The 26,988-nt window shown below is 36.9% G+C and overlaps 1 protein-coding gene across 4 annotated transcripts in view; it reads left to right on the forward strand.

Annotated features, from left to right (window-relative positions):
• zgc:172282 (leucine-rich repeat and fibronectin type III domain-containing protein 1-like protein) overlaps positions 1-26,616 on the forward strand; it is a 167,005-nt gene extending 140,389 nt beyond the window's left edge. For 2 of the 4 annotated variants that reach the window (XM_055028631.1, XM_055028632.1), the window contains 4 exons: positions 9,383-10,029; positions 16,534-16,635; positions 17,640-18,609; positions 25,797-26,616. In XM_055028631.1, the coding sequence (XP_054884606.1) occupies positions 9,383-10,029; positions 16,534-16,586 (700 nt within the window). In that variant the 3' untranslated portion in view covers positions 16,587-16,635; positions 17,640-18,609; positions 25,797-26,616. The remainder of the gene's footprint in view (positions 1-9,382; positions 10,030-16,533; positions 16,636-17,639; positions 18,610-25,796) is intronic. The other 2 variants (XM_055028633.1, XM_055028634.1) reach the window with 2 other exon arrangements.
• Positions 26,617-26,988: the final 372 nt, after the last annotated feature.

The following is a 26,988-nucleotide window of genomic DNA, read 5'->3' on the forward strand; positions in this document are numbered from 1 at the left end:
AATGGCTGAGCTAGAATTAAAATCTTGATGTTTTACTTTTATTTTCAATCTCATTCCTATATAGCTCAGTCTTTCTACCTGACCCATAAATGAAATTCTACAATTATGAAACAAACAAACAGGCATACATGAAGGTGCACGCAGAATACAGGTCACAGTTGTAATACCAATAGCAGTTGTAAGAGTGCAACCAAACAGCCAGCCTACTGACATTACTATACTGCTTTTACCCCTCTCTGCCATAAAGTAAGGCAGTCACAGCCTGCTATAGGGCAACTTACTGTGTTGAGCTGCAACAATTAGATGGTCTGTATGACAAATTTACAGCAAAATCCCATCAGGATCTGGGCAGCTAGGTCCATCCTGATGATGATGCACAAAACACAGATTGTCTGCTGAGATGGCACAAAGTATAGGACTGCAGCCCAGGGTATTGTCTTCAGGTGCAATTCTAGTGGAAAACAGAACATGTCGTACATCACCAATGTGTTTAGCTTCCCCATAAAGGAAGATGTCCAGTACTCGTTTTATGCATAGCCCTCTATTTATGCCTGACTAAATTGCACCCCTCATTTAGTTTCATGAGGGTGGCAGGATTTTTGGACGGTTTCTAACTTTGAACACCAAAGCCTTATTTTGTATCAGTAGACAGCCAGCTGCAGTTGAGAGCAGGGGTCGGTTTTATGGCTTAATGGCAGAACGCTTTTATGAGGGCTTCTATAATATTTAAATTTGTGTTGTTGACATGCTATTATTTATATAATTACTTTTACTGGCTTCTTTATTGGTTACACCTGTTAAATTTGTTATTGGCCCAAAGAGCCAATCAGCTGGTTACATGGAAGCAACTGAGTGCACCAATATATGATGTGTAACTTGTTGAAGTATAATCAGAGCATAGAAATCAGGAACACATGTAATTAAAATTAGTTTTAAACTATTACAATTTGCAAAGGACTGCACTGGAATTTTATAAACAAATGTCTCCAGTTAAAGAGAATGATTAAAAAATAAAAAAATAGAAAATTCAGCAGTGAAGGAAAATGGCTCAATGTCAGAGGCAGAATTTGGGAAAGATATTTTGAGGAAATATAAAAGCAAAAAAATTCATGTCATCAAACAAAGAAAACTCAAGCTATAGTTTGCATAGGTTCACTGAAAGTGATTAAAACAAATTATCAAATCAAGAATATGGAGTTGACAAATCTGCCACTATATGATGTTAGCATGTCAATATGAACTAAAATCTCAGGAACACTTTTGACATCTTCGATGAACTTGTTGGATATAGGGTTAAAGCCATTTTGAAGGCAGAATGGGTCAAAATTGTGCGTACCTGGAAAGTGGCCGATGACTCTGCACATAATAGACTTCCTATTTAAGCCAAGAGCTTTCCTTCTTAATTGCAATAATAACAATGTAATCACTTCTTGTGAAGATGTTTAAGGTCGTGAAGTTACGTTATTTTGGATGTTTTTAAGAGAGATGTTGTTGCAGCTTTGCCAAATAAGAGCTTAGAGGGAAGCTTTGATGTCTTTCTGTAGACTTGAATAATATGTCTCGCTGCATCTGCTCTGAGCTATGAGAAAATGTTTATCAAGATAATGAGCTCCCAAAACTACCTTTTAAATATGTATGGTGCTCTGATTTTTGAAAAACACTGTAAATGACTAAAAGTCATGTTCCAATAGAGCACGACAAAGCAAATTGTCTAGTTGTGTGGAGTTATGCCTTCAGGAGAGAGATACTTACAAGGGCTAAAGACAAGAGACTGGAGAGGACTGATGAGATGGGACAAAATTATGCACCATGAGATTATGATAACAGTGAATGAGAAGGGTCATGTCACAGGTGTAGCCAATCAGAGTGACCCCAAATCTACTGACTCAGATTCTCAGGGAGAGGCTGATGTCTTCAGAAAGGTCAACATGACAGGGCATGCAGCACCTGAGCTTCAGAAGGAAAAGTCCCCATAGAATAATTAACAGTGTTGTAGGTGTGTTTATTGCTAAAGCCGAAGACATCAAATCTCGCCTCCTGACTTGTAAATTACCTAATGACTGCTTTGTTCTTCCAAAAATGGCATACGCTGACACTATTTTGATTGACATTTTTATGTTGCATTGTGTAATTTAAAGAATAGTCAGTTCAATGACATGTGCTTGAATATAATTTTTCAGTGTTTATTGCAATTCAGCAAATAACTTAACATTTATTCATGTTGAGTTCACATTTTTTATTGCAATATATCCATAAAAATGGACCTGGTGTGCATGCCGCTGGAGCTGTGCTGTCAAACCTTTGCCCTTCTCGTCTCGGGACCACCTGCTCTGGTGGAATAATTGGCACATTAAACCATTTAAAAACACCCAGGGCACATTCTCATCAATATGCACTCAGCATTTTTGCTTAGATCAACAGTCACAGCCCAAATCTCAGGATGTGACTCTGTGACAGCATGTGTGGAAGTGAAAGAGTGACTGTTTGTGTACTGTTGTATGCATTCTAGCTGCTTGAGGCCTGATTGATGGATAGTATTAAAAAAACCATCTTCCTCTCATTCAAGCCAGTAAAATTCAGACATAAAAACGTCAGGCTGGAGGAAGCACACTGATGGGAGTGTATGCGTGCGTGTTTGTGTGGCCTTGTATTTGATGCACTGTTAGGGTAATTTTTCCAACAGACACTATTTATTGAGGACTACCTGCTCCTAATTGGGCCCACCAGGTTTCCGGTGGCCCTCTTGACTATTTGCAACAATAAGTGTTTGATGATTCTGTGATCACGCCCCGATATCTTATTAATTTCAATAATTTGGTCATTTTTCTATTTCCAGAGTTAGTTATACCTAAAGACAAGAAGCTGCCAAATAACTATGCACACCCTAATATAGGGTGTTGCCCTCTCTCATTACACACACCTGTTATGCTTAAATCCTTTATGCATTCAGGTTTATCCAGCCTGGAATTAGAAAATATGCATGAAAAAGATTACATGACCAAAATACTAACTTTTTAATAGTGCACACAGAGTATATTTGCAGGGTATGGAAATAGCAGCTGCACTCAAAACAGGTGCATTCTGTCCCTCTTGAACATATATAGATGCAGCAGTCAGCAGTGCACCACCCCTCGTTTCCTTACTATTTAGAGCAAGTGAACAAGTGCCTCTAATACAGTATTTCCCAACTCTGGTTCTCAAGACACACTGCCCTACATGTTTTAGCTATTTCTTTGTTTCAGCACCTGATATCAAATGATGATGATGATGATAATGATGATTAATAGGTGTATGTTCAACTGCAAAACATAATAATCAGTTGTGATAAAGTAAGGAACCATCTAAAACAAGCAGGGCAGTGGGCCTTGAGGACCAAGGTCAGTCGTCACTGTCCTAGTCTAAAACAATCATAAAATGCTTAAATAATTAAATCAATTAAAATATATCTGATGACATATGATTCCTACTGTAACAACAAGAATAAACAGACAAGGAAGACAGCTACATTGTACACAGACACAGCTCGTGACTGTCACAAATTATATCATTTTCATATTTAACTTATTAATGTGACAGCCCAATAAACTCCTCCAACTTCTTTTGACAATGTTTAACTTGAATGCCCAGTGCCTTCCTATTTATGTTCATCATAAACCCAAAATGGTAAGGGCTCAGTTGACCCATACAATGAAAGCAGGCCAGCCAATTAAAACTAAAACACAAAAGTGTAGTCTATCTGCCTGGATCACAAGAGTGCATGGGAATTCTTCCATGTTATAACTAAAGGGCAACAGCTTTGGGCTCCAAGAGCTTTCTGGGAGAATCTCACACTCTACAATTTGTGTCACATGAGCACAAGCATGGAACATTCCAACAGACTTCAGAATGTACAAATTTCTCTATACTGTGCAATAAACGTCATGTTTTAAACTGAGTGGTTCAGGATCAGTAATTATAGTGTAGTCCTACTTCTGCGTAAATATTTGCTGAACTGCATACAATAGATGGAGGCAGTGAGGTGTCAAAATGTGGCCTTCTGAATGCTTAATTTGTCTTCAGATATAATGCCTATAAAAGTATTCATGGAGATTGACTGGGAACAGTCATTTTCAAGTTCAGCCACAAATTCACTATGGTATTGAGATCTTGCCTTTGACTTGGCCACTCCAGACCATCCACCTTGTTATGTTAAGACCACTTCTCTGTAGCTTCAGTCTGATGCTTCAATTTGTTGTCTTGCTGGAAAATAAATATTCTCCAAAGTCATACTTATCTTTCAGACACTAACAAACTTTCCTCCAGAATTTTCTGACATTTTGCTGCATTTATTTTATTCTGACTTTGCATGCCTTCCAGGACCTGCTGCAAAGAAGTATCTTCACAACATAATGATGTGTCCGCCAAATATAACGTCTTGTCTGATGGCCAAAAATCTCCATTTTGATCTCATCAGATCAAAGAACTTTCTTTGATTTGATCACAGTCTTTCTATGACTCTTCTTTAACATTGACTGATGAAAAAATGGGTAATAGTTGTTGCAACTATCTATTACCCAGATAGTTGTGAGGATTCGGTCAGTTTTATGTTTCCATTTTCCCTTGGCGCTCACCTCAAGGGAAAATGGAAACATAAAACTGACTGAATGTTCTGTTTTTCAGTGTGAGAATTGTTGGCATGTATTTGTTTGAGGATGACCTGATCTAGGCAGATTTGCTCAAGGGCCATATTTCCATTTCTTCATAGTGAACTTAACAGAACTTCAGGGGATAGTCTGGGCGTTAGAGGTGTTTTTGTTTCCATCCGTAATCTATGCTCTCAGTTATCTCTTCTCTGATTTGTTGAAGTTTTCTTTAGTGTTTATGCTGCAATGATATACAGGAATACTTATTTATCAGTTAATGGACCTTCCAAACATGGGTGTCTTTATTTCATTGGAGACACAATCACTGCACTTAGGTGATCTCCATTCCACTCCTTTTGAGACTACTATCACCAATTAGTTGGACTTCTGTTGAATTAGGTCATTTAAAGGGGATGAAAATTTATGCAATCATATTAGTTATTTTTGTCATTTGTAAAATTCAGTTTTGACTTTTGACAATACATAGTGAAAGAATTGTCTGACAGTTTTGTAAAAGCAACAAAAGGGTAAAATGTCCAAGTTGGTGAATATCTTTTTATGCCCACTGTATTATACTTCTGTTCTAAAGAGATAGTTGACTCATCGCCTAGTTAATTAGATAATTTCAGTCAATTATACTAAATAATAGTATCCTAATGTTGCTGTATTAGAAGCAGTTACGTTCTTAAGGTTAACCTGCCATTAGAATGTCCTAAATTTTACAGACTGATCATTCATTTCAAACCATACAAGAAGAAGGATAAGGGCTCTGGAACCGTTTAAAGAGCGGAGAATATGCAGAGATGGGGCCATTACTACGGCTGTTCTGTATTCTGGATGATGCATGTGCTGTGACAGATTGCTCCATGTCTCAGCCCATGGGGAAGCTGTTTTGCTCCCCAGTTCCAACTGACCACAGTGAAATCTCCTTGGACTCTCTGCAGGGATTATAAATGGTCTCCTGATGCTGTGCTGGAGTTTGCATTATTAAATTTCATTATCACCAGGAATAAACAGCAAATTGTTAAGAGGACAACATAGTATATTGCAGAACTACTTCCTGAACTTGAGCCTGTATTTGCATGATAGTTTTTTAAGGAACCCCCCCAAAAAATGTATATTTAAATTTCTAAATTATTATTATTTACAAATAGTTATTTTAAATGTCTTCTGTTCTGATTGTTCCCTTTACTTGTTTTGCTTTCTCTATTAATGATCACTGTCCTATTTTGCTTGATAGGCATTCTTTGTTCATTTATTTTCTTTACTTTATCAATAAATAACAAATACCATGTGTGGACTGTGGAGAAAAATAATTAATTTACAACGTAGCTCAGATGAATGGTTGAATAGCTGAATGTAGTGTAAAGTCCTTTAGAGTCCTCTGAACTAAATAAAGCACTATGCAAATACATACACACACTATTTATCATTTCACTCGAGTCTTCTAGTTCAAGTCTTCTCTGCATCCCCAGAATCAGAACCAAACATGGAGAAGCACCAGTATTTTTTATGCTCCTTTAATCTGAAACAAACTTCCAAAAATGCTAAAAACTCAGAGGTTCTTTATATTAGGAATGTCCAACGTCAGTCCTTAAGGGCTGGTGTCCTGTCTGGTTTAATTTGCTCCCTGGATCAACACACCTGGATTAAATGATGGCTAGTTCGCAGACCCTCTGCACAACACTGACATGCTGAAGAGATAGTAACTAACAGCAGTTACATATTATACATTTTCTCTCTTACTAACCCACAAAGCAGATTGAAGACTTTTAAAGTAACAGAAGTGATATTTAAATGTCTACTTCTTATTTCGGAGGATTACCTCCAAAGCGTTATGGTTTTTCTCTGACATTTACTGATGTACTATATGCTTTCAAATAAGCTTACATTTAGGCTCATTTTTCCATGCATTACTTTTATTTTAACCTCATTTGCATAAACAGCTCTCCAGTCACTTTCAAAGCAAGCCCAGAAGTTGGTTTTGTAACAAATATTGAAACTCACTCTTATCTCCATAGAAATTTAATTATAATCTGTCACGACTTTTACATAATGTGTTTTGAGTCAGACTGTTCAGCTCCTGAGGGCACCTATACACACCTCGCCTTGCATTGTGAGAAACAAAGAAAGAGTCTTCACAACATCACAACTTTCAAGTTTAATCAAAAAAGAAATTGTCAAAGAATTAAAAGAAGCACAGCAGTTTGAAGATCTCAAATGAGAATTGATGTTTTTGGACTTCACCACAGGATAGTGGCTTATATTTAGTTAAAATCCTCTAATAATATTTTTTCATCAAACATTGTAGGGAAAACCACAATTTCCCATGTCTGGGAATTTAAACAGAGGTGTTTTTTTTTTTCTTCTTCTGTTCTTATTTAGTTTTCCTGATAATTCCTGCCCAAATCTCCTATCACATCATTTTGTTGCCCTCCAGCAAGAAATAGCAAAACATTTTTGGCCCAATTTTGATCAGGAAATAAGTGCAGGGATTATTTCACATCAGTTCACAATCACACAAGGTCACACACAGACACACATTCAGAAAAACACACAAAGCCTTCTGCCAACGTATACTTCCTGAATTGTGGTTTGGTGCCATCACTACTCTTGGCACTGAGACTGGGCCAGGCAATTCCACGCTGCCCACAGGCTTTCACAAGCACAAACATAAATGCACTCACTGACTTTCCATCCAACGTTTTTTGCTCTGTACTATGTTGTAAAGCCTGACTGTCTCCACTGAGAGGGGAAAATACATTTACAGCATGATCATGAGAAAGATATTAAAGAAGATTTATGACACTATGAGGAACATGCTACTGAGGCATAAGGGAAATGTAACAGTGACATATGGGTGTTTGACACTTCTCCTAGTTATTCTGTATGTAACACCCCCAGAGGAAATGCAGATAAAATGAGTATGAAGAGAAAAGGTACGCACAAAATAGTCCTGCTATACAGTATCATGATGATTTCTCTGGTGGATTCCACCAGCAAAAATGTTCAATAAAAGTGGATCTGAATTGTTTACTTCAAGAGATGCGGAGGAAAACATTAACAAAGGGAAGAATCAGGATGGTTTAATCAAACACTGATTGTTTCTACATTCGTGAGGGTTAGATTTTTGCAAGTGTTTGTCAGATCACAGAATGATGAATTCCAACTCAGTGGGGAAATAAGGCCAGTGCGGTGGCTGTTGTGCCTCAGGCAGTAGTGCATGAAACATGTAATGACACTTTATCTATCTTTTATATTTTATCACAGATAATAAAACCATAGCTTCTTCAAACATCTGATGTCTTAAGGTGCTTATTTCAGTAACCCAGGCTTATTAAGCTCGCCGGTGTAATGCAGCAGCAAATAGACATGTTAGATTTTATATAAACTTGGATTATGAACAACCAAAATGGTTGAAATAGTTGATGTATGTATGTATATATTTTTGTATATATTCCTTATTGAATATATTAATACTTGTATTAAATGTCATATCTTGGGACACTGTTTAGACATTGTAGTAGTTTAGTAGTTACAGAAATATGTACACTTATACTTAAATTTGCAAAAACGACTGAAGACTTTTATTTATTTATTTTGTTTGCTTTTAAGACTCCATGAGCTTTCATCTTTGGCCCTAACAAAGTAAAAACAATTGAAATACTCTTCAGAAAATAAGGTTAGGGCTAAAAAAGAGGGGCAGGGATGATAAGGGTTTCAGTCTGAATCATGGCAATGGCTTCAACAGGTCAGTAATGCCTTTGCTAGCACCACCTTCTGCTGGCTCAGATGCAGTTAAACAGATTAGCCTCAACAATAAAACTAACTGCTCATTGTGTAGGTGTTCTTCACGCTGCCAAAAGAGCTGTGACTCATCAGAGCATGCTCAAATCCTAAGTGGAGGTGTCCTCTGGTGTCTGTGTACCGGACATTACAAAGCATTCCTTTGGGTGTTATGCGTTGTTTTTGTTTGTGTGGTTTGCTTCCCACAGAAGATCCATTCAGCTGATTCTCAAGTATCCATGGCCTTCGTAGTTTAGATGTGACTCTGTTCCATCACACCTGAACAGTCAGGTGTGCTGTTCCAGCAATTACTGTGGATTCAAGGAATTGCAGCCACCAAATGCTGCAGAAGCCTGTTAATCACTCATTCATTATGGTCAAGTGTTTGGAAGCAAAGAGACATCTAAAACATCAAAAACTTGAAGACTAGGTTTGGGAAGCATTGATACTCTGTGTTTGGAGATACTTTCTTAACCATTACGAAGCAGGATTTACAGAGCCCATAACTACCATTCGGGGTGATTTCAGGGAGTTAAAGTCATTTAATGAGATGACAAGACTCAAAGATACATCCATGCAAATGCTCTTGGCTTTTTCAGCACTACATTTTCTTATAACAAGATGGAATTACTTGTCTAAGGTTTAAATTCTAAACTTCATCAATATAAACTGAGTTCTTTGTTTACCTCAAACAAACGCAGCAGTATTGCTGTTACCTGCATGTATATATATTTTTGTAAATTAATTATTTGGTTGTATGGGAATGTGTTTCAAGGTTAAAACCCAACACATTTTTTTAAATTCATATTGGTTATAAATAAACACTCATCTTATTTGCCTGCTTTCTTTGATAAGATGTGAACATGCAAAGCGTCTATTTTTAGATGCACTGTTTTAAATATTATTCTTCCCTACAGTATGTATGGTGGTTCTATCATCTCACTGACATAATCTTTTGCCTTTGTCTTCTGCAGGATGATTCCATCCACCACCAATGATTTTCTTGTCCGGGACCTTGCTGCAGGACGCAGCTACGATCTCTGTGTCCTGGCTGTATTTGATGACATCATCACATCACTGACTGCAACGCGACCTTTGGGCTGCCTCTCATTTACCACAGACACTGAGTTCAGTCAGTGTCAAGCACTTCATAGCCACTTCTTGGGTGGCACTATGATCATCATCATTGGAGGAATTATAGTTGCATCTGTTCTGGTTTTCATCATTATTTTAATGATACGATACAAGGTTTACAGTCATCAAGGGACTGGCCATGGAAAAGCAGCCATTGCAGGGACAGTGCCAAGGCCACAGAGCAATGGACAAGGAGGCAGCCAGGTTCAAGTCCTTCCTCACTCTGCCTCAAAGATGACAGTCAGTCAGGACGAACAGCTGCTGTTGCAATCTAGGGCTATGTCACCTAGCAACACTGCGAAAGACACTTCGGCATTGGTCGAGGAGGAGAGCAGCGAACAGAGCGTCATGGCAAAGACGGACTCTTTGGCTAATGAGGAGTTGCTCTCCCCAACCAAGGCCCGCTTCTCTTCCAGGGTTTCCATTGAGATGAAAATCAGACCACCATCTGTCACCAAAGATCCCTCATCTCCCATGGAACTAGCAGGTAGTAGAACCATAGGAAGACAGAAAGATAAAACTAAATAGACATAGAAAGTACCAACCAACAGAGCACAGAAGAAAGTGCTTAAGAGGAGTGAAAAAAAAAAAATAAGTTGAGAGAGTAAAGGTGGGTGGGAAAATACAAAGAAGGAACACAAATAACGTCAAACAGAGAGTGATGTGGGAAGACAAATAGACAATGTGCAATTCAGACAGTGAAATTGAGCAAGATAATAACAGAGAAAAATGCAAGAAACTGGGTGAGTGTTTGTGAGGATGGAAATGAGAGACACCATTCTTGTGCACGTACTAAATATGAGACAGAAGGTGAGACAACCTTTTGTTTTTAGTGCTACAGTTGGATTTTAAGTCCTACTTAACACATTCTCTTTGAAATACCACTCTATTCAAGAAAGATTAACTTAACATTTAAAGTCAATCTCATAACAAAAAAAGATCTCTGGTGAGTCTTCTCCAAGCTTTGTCATCTCTGTTTTGCTAACTTGCTTTTTGGATTTTGTTTATTGACTCCTAAGGGAGAAAGATAATTTTATATATTCTTAAGCTGCTATGTATATAATTTTGTTGAATTTACTTCACTTACTCAAATTACATGTATGTGATAATGTGATGTATTTGCCACAAGCAGTTCGTCAGACAATACTAATACTATAGTCAGGTGAAGCAGAAATGACTGAGATCAGTCTGAAGGAAAGAGGGACAAAAGCAAAAGTCTGCCTGTCAGACAATTCATTTTAGGACAGGTCTTAGAATCAGGTCTTAAAATCAACCTTCCTTGGTCACATTTCCAAGCTAACATGCATGATAGTGACAGCAGGAAACTTGTTCAGTTGTTTACAAAAACAAATGGCAAATAGCTACACTCAGAGCAGCAACTCAACACATTTATTTACCAGAATTTGGCAAAGACAACTTGCTGAGGTTCAGACAAGACATACAGAGATGATTTAAGTGACATTAAACATGCATGGTAGTTTGAATAGTAGAAAATGCTGACCCTCTAAGATTTACATGCACAATCTCTCAGAAGGGTCTCTATGTGAATGGTCCAAAAAAGACAAATTATCCAGTAAGATGCAAATGTGCTGGCCAAACGTAATTATCAATGCCAAATATCAGAAAATGACGCTCACTACAACTACAGAGTAACAGCCTAGACCAACACTGACAGGTCTCATAGTCTCTGATTATTGTTGCCGACCGTGTTCAACCATAATCTTACCACTGTGACAAGCCAGTAAGGCTACTTACGACAGAATAATGCACCATGTCATAAAACTGAGTTAAACTTGAAATGGTTAAATGAACATGGCAAATAATTCACTATACTCCAGCGTTTCCAAAGTCCAATTCAGTAGAAAACCTTTGAGATCTTTTGGAACAGAATATTTACATCATTAAGCAATGTTCAACATGAAAAATTAAAGAAAAAATGTTATGAATACCTTATATTTGGATGTTGACAGATATAGAACATTTAAGAAATCTTAAAAATAAAATTAGAACATAGATACTGAGACTAAACAAAGCATTCTACAATTTGGGTACACTTCTATGTAAATTGTCAGCCCCACAAAATCTTTCATCTAGCTCCTGTTAAGGTGGCAGCTAGATGCTATCTTTAAGATCTCTTTTGTGATCACAGTCTTGCAAATTTAGTGGTCATCCAGCTGACTGCCAAAATTAAGTACACAATAACATTTGACTTACAAGGCAGTATTGTCACAAATATGCCTCTCCTACAGAAAGAGCTTTGCTTTGTTCAACTTTTCTGGAAAGCAGCTACAGTTGAATATAACGGTAACTCGAAGGCATTTCAAAGAAAACAGTTTGTTTTGGACATGTATTAAAAAAATGAAGACCACAGCTGCAAACCACAAAACCTTCAGTTAAATTATACAGCACTGTTTGTCAAAGTTTGTATCTAGTGATTTATAATTGAAATTCTGAGCTAAACAAATGTAACTAGAAAAATACACAAAAGATTTATATGACCTTGGACAGAGGGACCATGATAGAAAATGAAAACATGCCTCTCTGGCACCTATAAATTTGTTGTTACCAAAAACAAATTGAAGATGGTTCAGTTATTGTAGATGTCAACACAATACTCTGAATAATACTGATTCAGTCTGCTATTCACTCATAAAAACTTAATACAAAGTGGTGTAGTTCATTTATTTATTTCTGGTAATTTCACAAATAACAACAGTTACTGAAAAACAAAATTTTACAATACAAAAAAAAAAAGAATATAAGATGAATAAGGGAGACTTTCAATAGATAAATGTGCTTTCACCATGTTGTGGCATGTATAATAATGTGGAAGGCAGTTAACAATTTAGGAGTCATTGATAAACACCATAAAAAGAACAAGACAGAAAAGGTTATTGCTAAAGGTACTGGTCATTCACAGAGTTCTGTATCCAAGTTTATTACTGAAAGTTGAGTGGAAGGAAAAATGTTGCAGTTTGCAGTTTACAGCAGGAATAGCTAAAAACTTAAGAGAATTGTGAAAGAAAGAACTTTTAAGAGTTTGGTGGAGATTCTCAATCCAGGTTACAAGCTATAACTGCTGCATTTTCTGTGTTAAGATAATCCTGAATTAAAAACAGCATCAAACAAACAGCAAATCATGATCATAATGCATATTTCTTTTGTAGCAGACAACATTCCAAACTAACAGTTATTTATGTAATAATTTAATTGAAAGCAAAAACTGTTGGATGCAGCCTTTGTATTATGTAATCAGACCCACTTCCCCTATTTCTCACTGCTCAAGTGACCTCATATACTCTCAAAGTTCATTTGAAATGCTAACGAGTGTTATAATAATATAAATCCACATGAGTGCCTGAAATCTTTTTGGGGCATATGCTCTGCGTACTAAACCTACACCAAAGCAATTCTCCCTCAACTCTAATCCTTTCAGGAAAGCGGGGGGTTTAATGGGATGAATAAATGGAGACACCTTTTCACATGAGTGGCTTAAACAGCTGAGTTGAAATACTTTATCAGTTGTTGATATGTCATTCAATTGGCCTTTGTGAATGAATTTATGAGAGACGATACTGAGCCTCATGGTGATAGCAGCAGGAGAACAAGAGATATGTGCAGCATGAAGAAGCTTAGCCTGAGGGTTCAGGGAAAGGTTTCACTGCTATGAACTTTGCTGATTTTGCAGTAGTTCCGCTGTATATAACTCAATTAAATTCACTCAACATCACAGGTGGTAAGCGTTATAGAAAGGTGGAATTACAAACATGTTTGACTCCCTCAGGTGTCCAAGAGACTACAGTGGAGAGTAACTGTCTTGGAGGGTTTTTGGTGATGTGTGATATGTACAGACACCAAAAACATAATTGGTGCAAAAAGACTGAAGGCAAAAGTAAGGTTGCAAATAAGAAAAGTTGGGACAACCTAATTATAGCTGGGAATCATAGATTTTATTATAATTATTGATATGAACTTAAATATTACATATACTGGCCCTATTGACCTTTCTGTTCTTTTATTTTCCCTAACTAAAAGAATTTCAAAAGTCAGAGAGTGTCCAAAAATAGGACAGACAGCAAACCAATTACAGTAGTTTTCATCTTGAGGCATTAGTCTGGAACAAAAAGCGCTGGCCTTTTTGTGGTCTTTGTTTTCTTCCTTTGATTCCAGCATCACTGGCACTTAGAGGGCAACCTACAGCGAGGGACAATACTCCTGCGGGGGTGCACAGGCTCTTTGGGTTTCTCTGGGTGTAACTGTGTTTGTGATGTGTTGCTCGGGTTGCTGCAATGCAGAGAACGGCAACATTGATCTGATCAGAGAAAGAGCTGCAGTGAGTCAGGGAGCCTGAGGAAAAGAACAATTGACAGATAACTAGAGACACCCATCTGTCAAACACACACATACACGCCAACACACACACTCAAGCTACTTCCAAGAGTACGCTTACGTTTCTATGTATGAATATGAATTGTTACATTTGCTGGTCATATGTTATTTTTAAAAGTCATGTTCAACCTGCTATCTCAGAAGAAATGAAGAAATCTGTGCTCCTTAAGCTTTTTGTTTACATACAAGGAGAGTTGTAGATTCTAATGACTACTCTGATAAAACAAGTTAGTTATTTCTTACTGAAATTGATCAGGCTTAACATTATGATCACCTGCTTAATAGTGTATTGGTTTCTGCATTGCCGGCACATATCAAGGTATAGATTTCCTTTGACCACTGATGGCATGCTCAGAAATCTGCACAATATGTTTGCCATAAATGTGTCGTACTCTTGGTTTCCTGTGTGAGGGAGATCTGTGGGTAGGTGAAGATACATGTCAAGAAAGAGGGGTCTCTTCAATGAACTTTACTTCTTCCAGCAACAGATGAGTTACAATGCCAACTGAGTTGTTCTAACGTAAGAACTGTGTGGTTTCCAGCCTCTCGCTCTGTCACAGACATCATTTAGCCACGTCCGGGCAGTGAGACCCGTAACCAACAACAGAGCATGAACAACAAATCTCATGGTACTAGCCTCGTCTCCAGAGCTGTGTTGCATTCACTGATCTATCTTTGGCTCAGAAAACTAAAATGAAACATACAAAACCAAGCTTGGAGTCTAATAAAGTTTAACCTTCCTTAAAATCTTTTAATTTACAAAGTGGGGCTTTCATGGATCAACCTTGTTTGTGCAGCAAATCTCACATATTCTGCTTCGGTTTAGGACTTGGGGAATTTGAAAGCCACGTCGACACTTGGCTCCATCAGCTGTGATTAGGAGTCTGCATCGACGACCTGATTAAATTATAAAATAGAGGAGCAAAGTGGAGTGAAAAATAAATAATTACATAATATAAAACCTCCAACATGCAGTTTATATATTTTTAAAAAATTACCATTTGTGTCTATTAATATATTATCTAGATAATTAGTTGGATTATTAATAGATTTGAATTATCAGAAACTTTGGCCCCAAACCCATCAAATTGTGACAAATGATGTATTCTGATACCCTTAAGACCGACACTCGTCAGCCCTTGTAAAATTGGCCAACATCCTTGAACATTTTGCTTGCTTAACATATCAATTCTGAAGATAAATTGCCACCTTACTGCTTTGTATATTTCAACCAACAACTTAACTATTTTAGCTGACCGTCATACTGCCTGATAGAGCAATTAACATGTCTGAATATGAGTGGTGCTGTAAATTATTGTTGTACTAACATTTGGATATCCAGAAAGGAAACTGAATGCTGCTGTAATTAATATTATACAGACTTTTTAAGCATAGTTGTAGATGCTGATGACTGTGGGCAGGATCTCCTGTAGGAGTCAGTATTCCAAAATAGTCGTGAATGCTAAATGTTTTCATTTCACATTCATTTTAAAAAATTCTACCTTAACACATCAACTCAAAGACCACCTCTCTGAAGTCCCAGTCAAAGTGCAAGCGACAGACAATATGTTTGTCTCACGTCAAAAGCAGGATTGTTATGGAAGAGAAAACCTTAAGTTATACCTTACAGTCCAGCACTGACAGGAGGGTAAGGTATAACTCTGTAGCTTATTGCTTACATTTAGATTTTTTTCTCCCACCAAGTCTACTGGTAGGTCCAAATAGTGAAACCATTTTAACTTCCTTGAGCCAATGCAGATGTTACCACATGGTCAGATGTTATTGAAAAACAGCATAACACAAAGATGTGAGTGAGTCTGTATGAAGGGCATGATAGGTATTTTCTCAACCTACATAAAAAGAGAACCACAGACAACGTTAATTTTAATAAATTCTTCTGCAGAAGGAGAAGACACAGAAGAGCTACTTCTTCCAGCAGCTCTTCCAGGTGTTCTGCCCTTTGTCTTCAGAACTGGTCTTTTATTGAAGGAAAAACAGGGGGGAAGCATAGGATGCAACCCAGTTTTACGACTGAGAAGTATCTCAGAAGTTGTCCTAAGACCAGCTGCAAAAACATGCTGGAGGTTAAAGAAAGGTTACACACTTTAGCAAATTCCTTTTCTCGCTGGGGTGAGAAAAAACTAAACTAACCTTTATAGGAAGATCAAACTGGTAACTACTTATGTAAGAATAAGAAAACATAATTATTCTAACAGTGCAATTGTGTGTTCTTCCTCTGGCCCCTCCATGACCCTGTAGCCTGTCTGTTCTCCTTGTATTTTAATCTATCATCACTCCCCTCATTGTCATCCCATATGCCCGACCTCATTCTTCACTGCCACCTGTCTCTGTAAATTCTGCTCTCCCATTGCTAATGTCTTCTCCCCTTCATTTCTTTCCCAAGCACTTGTCTTTGCTTTCTCTGCCTCCGCCTTTTCTGTTTTGACTTTTTGATTTCCCCAATATTCCCCCACATGTTTTTTTACACTGTTCACTTGCATTCAAACCATTGTTTTTCACTGCTACTTGCTATTTATTTCAATGTCTCTGAGCTGTTTCCCTCTCCACTTCTCTTGTATCTTTCAATGTTTGATGCCTCTAGTAGCAGATCGCAGAAGGCCTCACAGTGTCGAATGGAGAAACGTTAAGATCTGATAGGTCTCTTGACCTCAGGAAGATATGGCGCCAACACGACCCTCAAAGAGTAATGACCTTTGCACCATAGATTTTTTTTGTTTCCCCTATATTCCTACATTGCCCTCTGTTGTACCTAGTTCGCTGCTCCCACCCTGCACTTGAGGCCTTGGTTGCAGCTTGCTGCCATCCAACCCTTTTCCTTTTTTGTTTTAGTGAGGTCTGATAGGATCTTCTTTTCTTCTGCCTTTTCGATCCACTCACAAATCATTGCACACTGCAGTCACTTCCTCTTTTAATTCAATGTCATTGTGTGATGGATGATTAAACAGAAGATGTTTCAGAATAAGACGTCGTTCACTTAAAAAAAAATTTACTGTGCCATAACTGGAACAGAAAACAATTCCCCTGACAAAGCACCTTATAAAACAATTAAAGGAAAGTTTTCAGTTTCCAGCATACATTCCTTTATTGTTGTATTGATCTTAGATAGCAGACAGCGGCCTATAATTTTCATAAAAAGAAACAAATTGTTCCTATTAAAAGTAAGAGTTTGGTGAGTTATAAAGAAAAAAAAGTTGTTTTATAAAACCTAGCATATACATTCAGTGCGACACAGTCTTTGACCTTTGAAAATGTAGACAGGATGTCCTTTAAAATTGCTAACATTCAAAACACTGAACTGTCAGCTTTGTCTTTTTCAAATGTATTGCTTTAAGCAATGTTTGAGGAATTTAGCAGAGCAGGTTGAAAAGTAGTGTTGCAATATTATCTTCCATTCCATTCCATTAAATAGACATAAACAGTGGGAAATGAATTCATTTTAGTACATAAACTCTTATTCTGTCCAAAATGCTGGTTTACTGATCTTGCAGATTTGTATTCCTTTCTGTTACTGCTGTTGTTTTACCCTGAACCCCTTCTTTATCTTACCCACGTTCAGACCCAATGTGATTTTTTTTATTGCACTTTAAAACAAATCCAATACTTTTACTCTGATTGTAACCTTCTGAGTTATACCATTTAACACCTTAAACATCTACTTACAGACTTTGTCTCACTCCTGTTTTCTAGAACCCTGAAGTTGCTATTCTGGCAGATGTGGGAAAACAAACATCACCAGACAGAAGAAAGTGGTGAAAACTCTCAAGATAAAAAGGCCCTGAAGCCCATCTCCCTGCATCTCCCGTTCCCTGCATCTATATCTTTCTTTCTATGAATATCATGGTGTTATAGACCTTTACAGTCCGATTTGCTTTCAAGTGCTTTTACTAGTTATTGCATCTGGATTGGACTACCGGTGAAGACATGGTGATGGTGGGATCATCAAAATTACTTGTAATCTATGGGCATTTTTCGATCAGTATCAGCGGGGAAAGTGGAACGCTGAGGGGGAAAAAATCAGCTGAAAAACAACACGGGCCTATGATAATTTTTAACAATAAAGAGGATAGAAAATATAAAGTAACAACCACTATCAGGAACAGCATCACTACAGCGGATGGTTCAAAGGCACAGAAAATAAATTCATCATCATTAAACAGAACATGGATTTAATGGTAAACATATACTGGCAGGCTGTACATTTCAAGTCTGATGTTTTATATAAACACACCCTAACCTGACACACATGGGACATATGCAGATGATGACTCCATGAAGCTCTATTTTATTAATCAATACTGAATAATACAGTTCTGTTAAATGTCGATAAACTAAGCTGTTCCACTGGCTCCTGAGCTGGAAGTGGATCTGTACCATGACTGGGCCATACTATCTCCTAATTAGAATCCATCCTCTGGAAATGACAAAGTAGGCACAAACTGATCAAGACTCCTATGGAGAGAATGGGACAAATCTGGACACACTGGAGCCTTTCTCTGGAAATCTATGTTGAATCAATAAGGGATGATCTGTGCTAAACTACACAGTTCTCAGTGTGCTACTGCTCAAGTCCTGTATGCATCGTTGATCACTGGACGGGGTAAAGACCTTAAGGACTGTGATCGACTTCTCTCACATCTCTTCAGAAGCCTTTAAGCAGGTGAGTAGTCAATTGTTTATGCAATTAACCTAACCAAAAGAGCAATCAAAGTATCCACATCGAAATAGCCAGCTCCAGTAATTAGTGTAACATATGACACATCACCACCCACCATGGGCATTCATCAGTATTGGGTCTTGTCTGATAGTTTTGAAAATATTTAGATTCTGCAATCTCCCCTCTTTGTAAACTAATGAGGGCAACAGTTTAACAAACCTCTTTCTAATTGCTGTCAGCTAGTAAATTAGAGAACCACCTCGGCTAAACAATCTGTTTCATTAGGATTTCCCGGCGACAATGTCACCACAGGCATTAGGAATTGCAACCCCACTCCAGTCTGCTGCTTGCTCTGAGTGTCTAAGCAGCTTAATTCCTCATGCACCTCTCTTCCATTTTGCTGTCCGGTTTCTTCTTTTATCCTGCCTACCTGAGGCAGTGATTGAACACTGGTGGAAAATTTAATATGCTGGAAGAAGATATGGTTTTAAGCAAAGTAGAGCCTAAAGGGGAGTTCTGTACAAGAGAGGGTCATTGATATCTATTTAGCCAGATTCAACAAAGGTGGGTGTCACGTTCTGCAGAATTCAGTGTTTCTTCTGTAGGTTACAGATGCACATTAACTTTCAATTTGAAATTACTTTAATTTTAGATAATCAACAGCGTATTCAGTGCTTTTCTTTTTTCTTACTGGGCAAACACCTCTTGATATTCATTAGACATTAAATCATAAATGCTTATAAGTGTCGGTTTAGAAAATGTAAAACAAGTGAAATGTGAAGTGAGGTTTAAACGGCCCACGCTTCTCCATTTTTCATCGAATTAAAGAACTCCTCTCAAACAATTTACAGTTGAGAATTGCCAATTCCCATGTTGTGTCACTAGCACCCCTGTAGTTTTAATGGGTATTAATATAACAATTTCTGTATTCTCTGCTGAGCATAGAAGAGAAGATTTTTTTCAACCACCGTCTTATGTATTTAGGATTTTGCAATGTCCTCTTACTGGCTCATACTCTGATTCATCTAATATCTAATAATTACTGAACATATGTCTTATCTGATTGCATTAAGACTACACTCATGTGCCACTGCTGCTACAGTTTGCATGACATTTTGATCTTGCTGTTTAAGATTCATTCATTTGTCTAAAAGTGCTTATTTGCAATTATTTTATCTTTAAGCTTCCCATCACAAAAAGGAGTGATCTGATTATCAGTTAACTAATGAAGTGTAAGCAGGCCCATGGTTTTTAATTTGACAGCAGCCATCTGTGACCATTGTACAGATGCAAGTGCCGCTCCTCTGCTGCCACTTTGCTGTATTTAAAGATGAAACGCAAGAGTGAGATCTCAGTCCAACCATAAAAATTAATGGACCATGCTGCGACTTCAGTTTAAGATGCATGTCCCATCTGGTCACTGATGTGGCATAGACATGACTAGATGTGGACGGGCACATGCTAGTGCATTTGAATTAAAAGTGTTTGAGATTGCTGTCAAACACACTCATGTTAGAAATGACACTTTGTATCAACTTCAGTGACAGATGGTAAAGTCATTTCAGTCAACTTTCTTTCCGAGTAGTTATAAATGATTTAGCTGTCAGAAATCAATCAATCAATCATCAATCAAATCAGGGGATGATGGATGCAGAGTGTGTGAAGAGCAGAAATTAAATATAGAATGGGCAATATATGAAAGGGAAGTGTCAAGGTCTGAAATCTGGGAAATTATCAGCAAGTAAAAGTAGCATAAAGAGCAGAGAAAGAGTCTAAATGGTGGTAGATTATTACAAAATTTATTTTAGCACAATGACACTTGCACAGGTATTTAATAAAAAAAATTATGTACAAAATTGTACTTAGAGATACACAAATACATATCCGTCTTCTTTCTTACTGCATAGACCAAACATGCTCCAACAGCTATGATTCCATGTATTTGTTTCTGTTCATTGTAGTTGAGCTGATTAGGCCATGCCTCAGGCAGAAACAACAGACCTGGCATTTAATTGAATTCTGTTTTATAAAATTACTCTAAAAGAAATATGTGCATAGGGAACAGTAACAGAGAGATAATTCAAAAAGAGGACTTTTGTTCAGTATGATTGCCAAGTTGTTTTTGAATATATGTGAAAACCTAAAATTTGTATCTACTGTGTTTAAAACTACTGATGTTTTATTAATGACATGAGCTGAACTGCATGGGAAGACAATGGCCATGCTAGTGTTGTACGTCTCAATCAGCTTGAATTATGAAAAGAAAAAAAACCCAATAGTTTCAGCGTTTAGATAGGAAAGGTAAGAAATGAAATGGAAGGAGGTGGGCTATAAAGAAAAGAAGTGTGAAGATGACAGCTAAGGGAAGATGAGGAGGAGAGGTGGCAGAAATAGGAACAGAGGGGGAAACAGAAGGAGAACAGTGAGTGGGATGCGTGGAGAATTGCTCAGTGTGTATCGAGCTCCAGCTGTATTGTACTGTGAGGTGCCTTTGGTTCCTCTGAGAGAAAACATGGTACTATGAATAATAGATGACAATGGATGCACACATGGCATGTTTATTTTTGAAAGTGTTTATTTTGTGACCCTCTTTCCTCTCCTAAATGTCTAAAAAAGATCTTGCCAGCTCAGATGAACAGATATGCAGAATGATAGTTTTTATATTCCAATCTGTTGATGAGGTGGCGATGAAATGTGGGTTTGAACGATGAGACAATATTCTGATTAACCCTTTGCAGTATTAACCCTTTGAGTAATTTATAACAACATGCAACCCCATTACAAGAATCATGTTAGTTTTGATAGCACATGGATTGATTACAGAATATATAATTCATGGTAAAATTGAATAATTTCTTCGTTAATTGTCAATGCAACATTTTTATATCTTAAAAAAGATTTAAAATTCTGACCAGTATTGTCTTAGCTCTGAATTTGTGAAATTTAATTTTTATTTTGTAATGTAGCTTTAGATTTATAGCTGCACTAAGATATAATGGAAAGTATTAAACACAATTTAAAATGTTTGCTTACCAATGATGACAAGGTCAAATGTAGCAGCAACATTGAATATTCTCATTCATAGATTATTCATAGATTATTGGCACCAATATTTCTGCTTTTGTGGTCAGTTGTAGTGCAAGCAGTGGAGTTTCATCCTACTTGGTTTCAGAAACATATTTTGTTATATCTCAGCTTTAAAGGGACATTGGATGGGTGTGATATTATTGTAACAAAAAAACTAATAATTCTAAACTTCAAACCAGTTACTTGAAAAATGCAGCTCCAACACAGCAAAACAAAGTATGTAGCTTGAGCAGTTGCTATCATACCAGATATTGGTGACATAATCAGTCATGTCAGCATCTGCTACCTCATTTATCCACAGAAAACTGGAAAGAAGTCGCAGATGCCCATCCAACATTTCAGGTCCAAAACATGTTAAACAAATAGGCCTATTAGTTTAACACAAATTTAATCTCAAAATAGTTAATGGCATCCCAGTCACAGTTTTCCCAATAAGTACAGAGACAAGGCCCCATGATGTCTACAGCTACCTTATTCTGTTTGGAATCTTTCTGGATGCTGGAGAAGTTGAAAACAGAACTGGACCAGTGGCCCCTGTAAAAGAAAGAGGAATCACACCTGTGACAGAAGTCCTCAACATGTTTCGGCTGCTGACCCCAATAGTAGACCTGGTGAAGGAGGAGCAAGGTCATGAAATTCCTTTCTTTCTCCTCTCGCTTTTCACAGAGATCCCAACCTGTTACAGCAGGTACAGCTGTAGCACAGATCACTGGAGACAGTAGCACACACTGGCATTCAGGACCTGGCTGACGTATACCACTACCTCTTACTCTTAGACATCCTGTGTCTATGTCCAGACAGGATGGAACCACTTGGGGCAAGAATTGGAGTTAATGCTTAAAACATAATAATTTATTTATTGCTTAGTAGGGGGACAAGCTTGGGTTTAGATGGTTGAATTGGCCCAGAACAGCTACATTATCATTAATTTGTACTTGTAGCTTGAGATTATGATGAGGAAGCCACAATTATTTTAATAACATGTAAAACATTATCAAGCCAGAGAAGTATGCATGTAATGAAGGGAAAGAGACAGAACAGCATTAGCCTCTGCAAAAACAAAAATATAATTGAATGCTGAAAATTTGGACAGCTCAGCATTAGTTGAAATATGATCTGTACAATCTTTTCTCTGCTTCTGCACAAAAGCTTTAAATACCTCTCATCACTCAGACCAAATTGAAACTGCCTGATGTTTTGTGCAACATCAACGTAAAAATGCAAAAAAAAAAAAGAAAAGAAAAAAAAAAACAACAACAAAGAAGAAGATTACATGGCAGCATGCAAAAACTTGTTAAAAAAAATGCCTTCATAATTTGGCGTATAAATCAGTGTCTCATGCAGTATAATACATTTTCTGCAGGGGCCCGATGTAGACAGCATTGTCTTTAAGCTTTAAGGGTTTTAGCTTTCAATAGTGTAAGATGCATTTTAGAAGGAGAGTTCTCAAATAGGTTTATTGACAATAAACCTGTTTTTGCAGAAATTACCATTGTTTCTTGTGAAAATTGGTCTGTTTACATAGATGAAGAACCCTGGCACCAAACAGTTCCTCCTCCTGCAAGAGTTTGCTGTGATATGAGGAAATTAACCTCCACCCAGCTCCAACCGTGGAGTATAGAATGCAGTTAAGAGTGAAATCAGACTAAAACTCCATTATTCTCTCGTTGTTTCCAGGAGAAAGTCAATAAGCAGAGTTTCAATCTAGAGTATAGGCGGCTATTTACAGACAGATTACGTTATGACAATTTCAAAGTGGTTAAACTCTGAAATAAATAACAGTTTCAAAACTCTTGGCTTAATGAGAAGAAGTTTGCAATAATACTCAGGTAGTCAGTAATTAAATGTCATAATTACATCAGACCAACAGACAAACAGCAGTGACCATATGTCTGCTTCATTTAAACTTAGTCTGTGAATGTTCAAGAATACTGGACAGTTAATTGTTGCATTTGCAAGCAAAACTGAGAGCACAAGAACTCCTACCATGTTATTTAGAGTAAAACAAAACAACCTGAGGTGGAGTACAAAATAGGAAATGTGGAAACAAAATGAATAGGATATGTTACCAGTAAAAATGCTGGGCACCATCCCATTGTAAATGCCTACCTTTAACCTCCACTTCTTTCAGGTCCATTTTCAGAGTAGACTTCTACTTACCTTGCTCTGTTTTGGACCTTGTTCCTGCAGTGTAAGTGCTAAGGGGAGAAGCCCATCCCGCAAAATCTACCCTGGTTCTTAAAAAGGTTCCTGTGGTATAAGTCCAGTTTTAGTTCAATGGTTCTCAAAAGGTCTGGCTTAGGGATCAACTGCAACAACTTTTATGTCAAGCTATCATCAAAATTGATGAAAATAAAATAAAAATCTATTCAAATAAATTTAGATTTAAACTGAATAAAAGACTCCAAGCATGTAATTATACTAGAATGAAATTGTATGTTGTACAAACTTGTTGGTTAAATTAATGTGCCACAGGTCTTAATTGCACATAATCATACTAATCAATGTAATGCAGTAGAAAAAAGTGTAATTATAGTTTTGTATCTTTTGGTCACTTTTTCTTTGTGAAAAAATCATTTGGAATGCTCACAAAAGAGCAGGATTTATGTTTCTTAAAAATGAGGCTAAAATATTGGAGAGAGATTAAACAGATCTAATATTTTAGACATGAAGGCAACATGGCAGAAAAAACTGAGGAACAAAAGCCCATGTCGCTTCATTTTCTTGAACGGTAGAATTGAAAGTCAGTAATGTCCATGCTCTAAAATAAGAGACAAACCTGCATTTGTGTTTTGCAAAATATAACTTTAATCCCAAGCTATTCTTTCCTCCCTCTCCACAATGCCAAGAAAACATAACACATCTAACAGGAAATATATTGCATTGTATTAACTGACATAAATTATGCAACCCCCTTTTCTTTTATTTAAAAATGTTAAAAACTGCTTTTAGATTTGCAAAGCATCCTGTTGGGTTTGCAAACAAGCATACACAGATTAGGCATTTGAACTGGTTGAGAAATATAATTTCTTCTTTTTTTTTTCCGTGGATACTTTTAGGGTTTCATATTTTTCAAATAAACAAAGGTTAAGGAGTAACTGGTATCTGTATTGTCATCAAAAATCAGTTTATTCTTATACAATTTTATTGTTCCCATTATCTGTTTGGGAAAAAAAGAACTTTATCTTGTTCACTGATATTCTCCTATGCATACACCCTTTTCTGACCAATTACAAACCAAAAAACATAATTCCTTACTAAACCTGACCAGTTTATGCTATTTTAGCCATTATCGCCGAGGTTGACTACACTCAGCTTCTGTCAGCCACTAACTGTGAAGCTACTTAATAGCGCTTCGTTTTCCAGAGAAGGACCAATCACTACTTGACCTTTAATCATTAGAATGTTTTCTTTGCAGCAGTAATGACACCAAAAGACAAGATTTATTCAAGGTTAACCAACTGACTTCTGTGAAGATCCCCTATAAATCAGTGCTCAAGTAATAAAATTAAAAAATAATTTAAGAAATTGGTTTTTCATGTAGTTTTTGAGATACATTCATGGATTCAGCGCTTTGCCAACAAAACCTTATTGTTACCAAGTAATTAAAGGTTGCATAGATTTGTAAAGTCTTTACAAATTCAACACTGAAGTACTAAAGATGAGTAAGGTGTGACTTAAAAAAAAAAAAAACATAACTACTTTGACCGGTATATGACAGTTTATTTCATTTTGTCATTAAATTTAAAATAGGATGAGTTTGGCTGTATTTTAGTTTTTTCACTGTTGTGAAGAGCTCTGAAGTGTTCTTTACAATTTGAAATGTATTTATTTGTATCACTGAACAAAATTATTGACACACAGGTATGCCTGTTCAGAAAGGAAAAAAACAAAGTACTAATTTGTTCTTTTTGATGTCAGGGACATTCACAACTACACATATTAAAACTGACAAAGTATCTGTATTATTTAGATAATTGACATGGATCAAAATTACGAACTGATAGTAAAAGATCACTTGGTTTTGATTTGTGTCTTCCGTGATGAAATTGAAATTCTTATGTGCATGATAAGTAATTTTAACCCTTTTCTCTTTGTTTCAGATCCAGTCCTCAGATAGAAAGCCACTTGCTGAGAGCCGAGAATTACAAATGAAGGTTTTGGAAATAATCTTTAGTAGCAGGATACCAGAGCACATCAGTCATTATTGATATCATATATCACTTTATCATATTGTCCTTCACTACATGTCACAAAATGGTTTAATGTGAAGAACAAAATTGCAGTATGACCATAAAGTACTCTACAAGCTGTGTTATTAACATCATGACTTCTGTCATTCAGGTACAATTTGTCTTCATTATTACATCTGAGTACATTTATGTGCACACAACACTGGTGATAGCCACACACATCTCCATTTTATTTTGATAACTTCACCTCTGAATATGTCTTTTAAGTATTGCTGTGAACCAATAATCCGTATTTTCAAGGCTTTTCTGTTAGACTTTCTCCCTAATCTTTGATAATTTTATAAGACGAAATTAGATTATTGGCCAAATCAGATATATACCAACCTTGTGTGTGCACCTATTTGCACTAGTTTTTGTTTCACCGTGTCACTATATATTTGGTCATATTGGTGTTTACACAGTTCCCTGTCACAAGGTCACAAGTAGACCAGGAAATGGGTGGAGAACCATAAAAGACCCAAGACACTAGAACATGCACAGCAGAACAAAGAAGGAAAAAACAACAAAACATAAATTCCTAGTCCCCACTTCTCCCCTCATGTGTTCCTCTCACTTTTCTGGGGGGGCTTTATATTTTCTATGTGTACATAAAGCGATTCAAAATCTATAGTTTTGTACATGTAATTTTTATGGTGTGTGGATATTTTCTAATAAAATGAAACAAAATGAATTACTCCTGTGAGTGGCTGATTTTTCCTGTTTTCCTTTAATCACTGTTTTTGTGTTTCAGTGCGTTATAGCCTAGTTTGATACAAAAGCATGCAAAGATATAATTACAGTGTTGTAAAACTCTGGGTAATTGCTAGATACAGCAACAGTTTACAAACAGTTAACGTTGATTATATCTATGTAGACACAACACTTGTGAGGGGATTTCCCAAGTTCAGCGTTTGTGAGAGTAATAAATGCATGACAGATAGAGGTTTTAGTCTGAAACTGATTAAACTTGTTTTTATACGTCATGCTACCAACTGAAAACATTGATTTTTTTTTATATTGAAGTGATTGCCAAGAGTAGAGATGTAAATTGATCAACTGAAGG

This window comes from Poeciliopsis prolifica, unplaced genomic scaffold, assembly GCF_027474105.1.
Source record: "Poeciliopsis prolifica strain line A6 unplaced genomic scaffold, Auburn_PproV2 SCAFFOLD004, whole genome shotgun sequence".
Classification (NCBI taxonomy): Eukaryota; Metazoa; Chordata; class Actinopteri; order Cyprinodontiformes; family Poeciliidae; genus Poeciliopsis; species Poeciliopsis prolifica.